The sequence below is a fragment of the Parasteatoda tepidariorum genome, chromosome 3, assembly GCF_982258835.1.
Source record: "Parasteatoda tepidariorum strain Cologne lab strain chromosome 3, Ptep-v5.0, whole genome shotgun sequence".
Taxonomy (NCBI): Eukaryota; Metazoa; Arthropoda; class Arachnida; order Araneae; family Theridiidae; genus Parasteatoda; species Parasteatoda tepidariorum.
In genome coordinates this window covers 113,897,268-113,905,480 of record NC_141757.1, presented here as the reverse complement: position 1 = coordinate 113,905,480, position 8,213 = coordinate 113,897,268, and the positions used below count along the sequence as shown (strand labels likewise).

The 8,213-nt window shown below is 24.8% G+C and overlaps 1 protein-coding gene across 1 annotated transcript; it reads right to left on the bottom strand.

Annotated features, from left to right (window-relative positions):
* Positions 1-243: 243 nt before the first annotated feature.
* Positions 244-5,502, bottom strand: LOC139426687 (mast cell protease 1-like). Its single transcript, XM_071186416.1, has 3 exons — positions 5,214-5,502; positions 4,019-4,149; positions 244-414 (listed from the first exon to the last, which is right to left on the bottom strand). The coding sequence occupies exons 1-3, from the start codon at positions 5,500-5,502 to the stop codon at positions 244-246; spliced, it is 591 nt and encodes a 196-aa protein (XP_071042517.1).
* Positions 5,503-8,213: the final 2,711 nt, after the last annotated feature.

The following is an 8,213-nucleotide window of genomic DNA, read 5'->3' as shown; positions in this document are numbered from 1 at the left end:
TCAAAAAACTACTATGTTATTTTACTCGATCTAGTATTTGATAATATTTTTTGTATTTTGTTATTTTATTTTTTGCTGATTAGCAAAGAACAAAATAAAGACGCACTAAAAGTAGAATTAAATCACATTTTAATATTCTCGGGTCAAAACTAAAATTCGGGACAAAATCAACAGAGAATAATTTCTGTCCTCCAAAGAAATAAAACCAGAAGGATTCTACTCATCAACCTCAATAATGGAAGGTTATCTATGAGGCTGTTTTGGAAGGTCTTTGACATGTTCTCTGATGAAGTGAAAGTAGGCATCGGTTCTCATGAGCACAGAAGGATTCTTTAGGCTGCAAGAAAGATCACCATAAGAAACCACTCCCACACTATGAAACTTATGTTTATGTTGAAGGACCCCAGAATCACCCTAGAACATAAAAGGTATGAAAATTAGAAAAATAAAATAACATTAATCAGGTAAGAAAACGATATTATTTAACATCAGATAGATGCAATATAATACTGAAAACGCTAGACTATTTTTTTATTTTCACAATTATTACGGAAAATAACAATTTAAAAACTCAAACAATAATTTGTTTTAATCTTGGATAAATCTAAATATAAAGCTATAGTTTTATTTTCGGAAATAAATTACATTTATCTATATATTTTAAAATTATAGGGTAGGGGGGGGGTTTGAAGTTTAAATTTCCATTCAATTCAAATGAAACTTTTCGACTATATTGTGTGGTTTTTATTATAATCTTTCAAAATGTGATGATAACTATAAAATTACATATGACTGAAGTAAGATGAGAGATAACTAGAGCAATGATCTTCAAAAACATGTTTAATAAGCTAAGTGACATTTTAATAAAATTGCTTCTTTCCTAAATGATAGGTGATATTAAATTTAACTGAAAACTCTTTGAGTAATGGAAAGAAATATGAATTAAATTTTTGCTACTCGAGTACTATTTCTTAGTTAAATTTAAAATATTCATTCATACAAATCTGTTGGACACCAAATACAGTTTGTAGTAAGAGGGCGGAAAATGTATAGTTGCAAAATTCTGTAATAAAATTATATTCATTATTTATATATTGCATAGCATCAAAATAATGTTATGGAGTAAGCAAGATAATATTAATTTGTATAGAATCTAACTTTATACCTTGCATCATAACATAGTGCTAATATACCATTGCATAGATTAAAATTTGTTTAATACTTAGCACATAGAGCGCGATTTCGAATCCTGGCTTAAGTACTTTTTTTTCTGCCTTGTCAAATAATACGCATAGTGAGTTTTCAGATTTTTTTTAAAAATATAATATGGAATATTAGTTCATAAAATTAGAGTTCCTCGCTAAACTCTTACTTATTCATAACGTAAATCATGTTTAAGGCACTATTATCTTACAATTAATAATAATAAAATTCCAGAAATTAGAATCTTTTTTTTAAAAAATATATAACAGCAATTATGAAATAAAGCAGCGCTTCCCAATTTTTTTTCCTGAGGAACACTAAATTATCAATTTTTTTTCGGCGGAGCGCAATTATGAGCGCCTATACCAGTTAAATACTATTTTATTCAGAAAATATTTTATTTGAGATAGTGAAGTTTTGTTTTTATTTTATCATTACGTTAATCTTAATCTTTATTCTTTAATCTTAATCTTTAATCTTAATCTTTAATCTTAATCTTTAATCTTAATCTTTAATCTTAATCTTTAATCTTAATCTTTAATCTTAATCTTTAATCTTAATCTTTAATCTTAATCTTTAATCTTAATCTTTAATCTTAATCTTTAATCTTAATCTTTAATCTTAATCTTTAATCTTAATCTTTAATCTTAATCTTTAATCTTAATCTTTAATCTTAATCTTTAATCTTAATCTTTAATCTTAATCTTTAATCTTAATCTTTAATCTTAATCTTTAATCTTGATCTTTAATCTTGATCTTTAACTTGATCTTTAATCTTGATCTTTAATCTTGATCTTTAATCTTGATCTTTAATCTTGATCTTTAATCTTGATCTTTAATCTTGATCTTTAATCTTGATCTTTAATCTTAATCTTTAATCTTAATCTTTAATCTTAATCTTTAATCTTTAATCTTAATCTTTAATCTTAATCTTTAATCTTGATCTTTAATCTTGATCTTTAATCTTGATCTTTAACTTGATCTTTAATCTTGATCTTTAATCTTGATCTTTAATCTTGATCTTTAATCTTGATCTTTAATCTTGATCTTTAATCTTGATCTTTAATCTTGATCTTTAATCTTGATCTTAATCTTTAATCTTTAATCTTAATCTTTAATCTTAATCTTAATCTTTAATCTTAATCTTTAATCTTAATCTTTAATCTTAATCTTTAATCTTAATCTTTAATCTTAATCTTTAATCTTAATCTTTAATCTTAATCTTTAATCTTAATCTTTAATCTTAATCTTTAATCTTAATCTTTAATCTTAATCTTTAATCTTAATCTTTAATCTTAATCTTTAATCTTAATCTTTAATCTTAATCTTTAATCTTAATCTTTAATCTTAATCTTTAATCTTAATCTTTAATCTTAATCTTTAATCTTAATCTTTAATCTTAATCTTTAATCTTAATCTTTAATCTTAATCTTTAATCTTAATCTTTAATCTTAATCTTTAATCTTAATCTTTAATCTTAATCTTTAATCTTAATCTTTAATCTTAATCTTTAATCTTAATCTTTAATCTTAATCTTTAATCTTAATCTTTAATCTTAATCTTTAATCTTAATCTTTAATCTTAATCTTTAATCTTAATCTTTAATCTTAATCTTTAATCTTAATCTTTAATCTTAATCTTTAATCTTAATCTTTAATCTTAATCTTTAATCTTAATCTTTAATCTTAATCTTTAATCTTAATCTTTAATCTTAATCTTTAATCTTAATCTTTAATCTTAATCTTTAATCTTAATCTTTAATCTTAATCTTTAATCTTAATCTTTAATCTTAATCTTTAATCTTAATCTTTAATCTTAATCTTTAATCTTAATCTTTAATCTTAATCTTTAATCTTAATCTTTAATCTTAATCTTTAATCTTAATCTTTAATCTTAATCTTTAATCTTAATCTTTAATCTTAATCTTTAATCTTAATCTTTAATCTTAATCTTTAATCTTAATCTTTAATCTTAATCTTTAATCTTAATCTTTAATCTTAATCTTTAATCTTAATCTTTAATCTTAATCTTTAATCTTAATCTTTAATCTTAATCTTTAATCTTAATCTTTAATCTTAATCTTTAATCTTAATCTTTAATCTTAATCTTTAATCTTAATCTTTAATCTTAATCTTTAATCTTAATCTTTAATCTTAATCTTTAATCTTAATCTTTAATCTTAATCTTTAATCTTAATCTTTAATCTTAATCTTTAATCTTAATCTTTAATCTTAATCTTTAATCTTAATCTTTAATCTTAATCTTTAATCTTAATCTTTAATCTTAATCTTTAATCTTAATCTTTAATCTTAATCTTTAATCTTAATCTTTAATCTTAATCTTTAATCTTAATCTTTAATCTTAATCTTTAATCTTAATCTTTAATCTTAATCTTTAATCTTAATCTTTAATCTTAATCTTTAATCTTAATCTTTAATCTTAATCTTTAATCTTAATCTTTAATCTTAATCTTTAATCTTAATATGTAATCTTTATATGTAATCTTAATGTGTAATCTTAATATGAATCTTAATATGTAATCTTAATATGAATCTTAATATGAATCTTAATATGTAATCTTAATATGTAATCTTAATATGTAATCTTAATATGACTCTTAATATGTAATCTTAATAAGTAATCTTAATATGTAATCTTAATATGTAATCTTAATATGAATCTTAATATGTAATCTTAATATGTAATCTTAATATGAATCTTAATATGTAATCTTAATATGTTCTCTTAATATGTAATATATTATGTAATCTGTTTATATTGTTATTTGGAAAAGAAATAAAAAAAAGATACGTACTTTGCAAGCTTTTGTACGTTTATCTGTCACTAAACAAAGTTCCCTTGAAGGTAAGAAGTTGGGATACTGAAAGGAACATTCTTTACTGTCAACAATACGTGAAGTACCTTCGCGAAGTTCTTTTGAATGCTCTGAGAGAGGAAGAAGCAGAATCGAAATGTCAGTGAATTTTAAATTTTTTAGGTGACAGAGGTACATAGTGTGTTTTTATCCAACACAGAGCTTCTGGTAAAAATATGAGCTATTTGGGAAACGGTCGGAAATTCGATTGGTGATAAAATTTCTTTTGATATCGTTATAATTTTTGTTGTAGTGATTCAGACAGACTTAAGACTTTCAATGACATTAAGCACAACGCTCCTGTAAAAATTTGAGATTTCTAGCTGGCATAGTGGTCAAAATTTCATTTGGAAGATTGCACTCTCATAAATTCGTAAGCAAGTAAATAAGAACGTATTAAAATACTAAAACCCCATACTTATACATTTTAATGAGACAATTGTTTACGTTAAATTTTAATCTCCACTTTCTAAACAAAGTTTCATGATAACTTTGACATTTTCATTTATAATCAGCATATCGGAAAAATAATCAATCAAAAAAGTTTTTTGCATAAAAGGCAAAAAGTTAATTCTTATAAATCACAAATCATTTGTTAAAACAACTATCGTTTTAAATTTTTTCAATATGCCTAAATTTAAATATTGTTAATTCTTTTGAATCGACAATACTTGATAATGATTGTCTGCTGCTTCTGGGCACGGTCCTTAACACTGTAACCCGACACAGTAGCCGAATTAATCATTCAATTACAATTGATGGAAAAATGTTTTACATTTTAAAATGAAATTGCTATTGCAATCTAATATAACGAAAAACACAGTTAAAAGCATTTTTTTCCATTTAATATTTGAGAAATCTTAGTATATCTAAACCAAAAATAATAATTATTTTTATTTATATGAGCTATATATAATACTTAAAACAAAGGTCTGTTAATGTTTTCAGAAAACTTCGCTTGAAATTTTTTCTGTAATTTTTTTCATGACAAATTTAGAGAAATCTCATTATGAAACGATAAAAAGAGAAATAATCAAAGCAGAAATATTCATAATTATTTAAATCAGTGTTAAAACAATTGCTAAATTTTACGTATGAAAGATAGGTTTAAGGAAAACTATACAACTATACTTACTGAACATTTGTATTGCACCAAATCCAGCAATGTGCGTTATCTTGCCTAATGTAAGAATACTTTTAGGTGGATTAACACAAATTGATTTGCTGTACGGTGTACAAGGAATGGAATGCTGTAGTTTTAAAAGGACTACATCATTACTCTTCTTACGAAAATCATATTCAGGATGAATAATGATCTGTTTGACAATAAGTACTGTTATAGCAGATTGATATTTATTTTTGCCTAATAATCCAATTCGTAGGTTTTTCTCTTTTGTAGCTTCTTTGCACCTGACAGGAGTCATCAAGCACTTTAAATCTCCAATATAAAAGAAATACATATTTATTTATTGGTATTATAAGCTAACGTATTATACAACGAAACCTCGATAGGAATGTGTGTACCTCAATATACAACTTGTCTCAATTAAATAACGCCACATTGATTTTCTTTCGTTACTTGGAGCAAAGAAACCCAATGAGAACCAAACAATTTTATTAATAACGTCTACAACTAAACGCATATTTTCTGAGCGTAACTGACTTTCTGCTCAATTTGGACAGGAAAAGACATCGAATATGTAACAAAAGAGGGGTAAGCTTTTAACAAAAAAACACCTTCTGATTGTAGTTTATATGTCCTTCATGTTTAAATACGATTCGGAATATATGATGCTACGTAACATTTATTATAACCAGAAGACATAGTTACTAATATAAGCCAAGGTTTAGAGGACAGCTGCCATCGATTCTGCCACTGACAATTTTTGCCGTACACAATCCTTCTAAGGGTAGCTCCTAAGTTTTCTTGGGAATATAGGTCACATAAAAAGACAGGACATTCATGACCTGAACACTAGTACTCCAGTGTTTATACTTACTAACTCGAAGAGATTTTGTAACGTAAATGGAAGCGTGGTTCTGTTGGAAATTCCATCTTCGGCAACCAACCAATTCTCTCTCATCAAAAAAAATAGATATAAATTGATTTTTGAAATATATATCTATACTCGGCTGCATTAGGAGGTAGGTATAGCTTTTATATATATATATATATATATATATATATATATATATATATATATATATATATATATATATATATATATATATATATATATATATATATATATATATATATATATATATATATATATATATATATATATATACATACAAGCTATACCTAGCTCTTAAGGCCTAATGTATATGTAAGTTCAAAATGAAGATAAGACAAAGGAAAATTACAGACATATGAAAAAAGGGGGAGGAAAGAAAAATAATAGTAAAAAAATAACAAACAACTGGGGTGAAAGATGATAAAAAAAAAATTTAAAATATCCGGAAAACAAAAGATATAATCCTTTCATCAGCCCACACGATTATATCCGCAAAAAAGATATCTCTTTTTTTAATTACACATAGTTTTTAACTAAGGTTTCAATCCTTTTGAGGCTGATGGGACACCGGTTTCCCGCTTATACATTTATTTTTTCTGTGGCTCTAATTACAAGCAAAAATATATATTGTTATTATTTGATTGTAAAACATATTCAAATAGTTGCTAAAAATTATTTATTAGATAATCGAAATTATATTTAAACTAAAATATAAAATTCTAAGAAAGTAGTTTGAAAATTTTTTTTTTCATTCGTATTCAAAAATTCATCTAAAAATGATTTTGCAAACTAAGGAAATTTCAATGATGAATAACCGTTTCTCTTAGCTCTGAATAACTGCAAATGTGTGCAAATTGGAAAAATTATTGTTTGGATGAGAGTCGTTTTCGTAAGATTTTACCTTTAACGCAGAAAAAAAAAAAACTTATTTCAGGCTGTATTTCATAAATAAAATTATTAAAATTTTAAATGTAATATTTTAAACTTATTTGGACCTAAATAAATTAAATTAATTAAAAAAGTATGAAAAATATGTTTCAATTTCTGCGTCAAAGGGATGATTACTATTAAGATTTCGTTTAGTGCGTAGAATTCCTATCACTTGCTGCGAAAACAATGCGCTGCCGATAACACAAATGTTGGGGAAATTAAAGCTCCACCGCATGTTCCCCATGGTCTCGTCGATTTATCAAAGATTATACCGACCTAAAAAGTAAATTCCTTATTTTCTGATCATGGTTTTATGAAAATCAACAAAGAAATTCATATTTCTTAGAGTGAAATAAATGTATGTATAATATTTTATTATACTCTTTGTGATCAGGTGAAATAATGATATTCAGCGAATAATTTTATAACTTTTAAATTTTTAACACAAATTCATGATTTTTTAGATCTTTGTTCATGCTGATTATACAAAACTTCTTATAATAAATATTTTTCACTATTGAAGATTGGAAGTAACGCCTACTTTTGGCTTAAAGCTTCGCTCATTGTTTATATTAAGAATACATTTGAGCAAGGTTCATAATTAGTCATAGTAGAAATGTAGGAAGAAAATTGTCAAGATTATTTATACATTGCTGTTCTAAATTTAAAAAAAAAATAATAGATAAATAAAATAAAATAAAACATTAGGAAATCTTTTTTCGTACGTTTTTAATCCTAACATATTTCATTGAAGACAAATATTTTACATGTGATTCATAAGAGGGCGGCCTTCATGATCTTAACAGTGGAAAATTTTCTGCCGCAGTCTATAATGAAATGTTAAAGGGGAGTTAATATGAGACAGTAGTGTCGATGTTTAATTACGAGGTTAGATTCTGGTAAGAACCGATGATAAAAAATAGTGCTGTGCCCATTTCCTAAAGCGGCGAAATATTCTGATTATATCTATTCTAAACCTACCACTTTAATACAAAAATTAATTTTTTATGTAGAACAATAATCCTTATTATGTTACTTCGTTTGCGCAATCATGATTAATGTGATTGTATTATATTAAAGTAAAGCTGGGTCGCCTCTGATAGGCTCGGCTGCTGTTAAATGAGATAAAAGCTGAAGTGCTGAATGAAAATGAAAGCTGAAGTGTCGCGTAAAAATGTAGGCGTTAC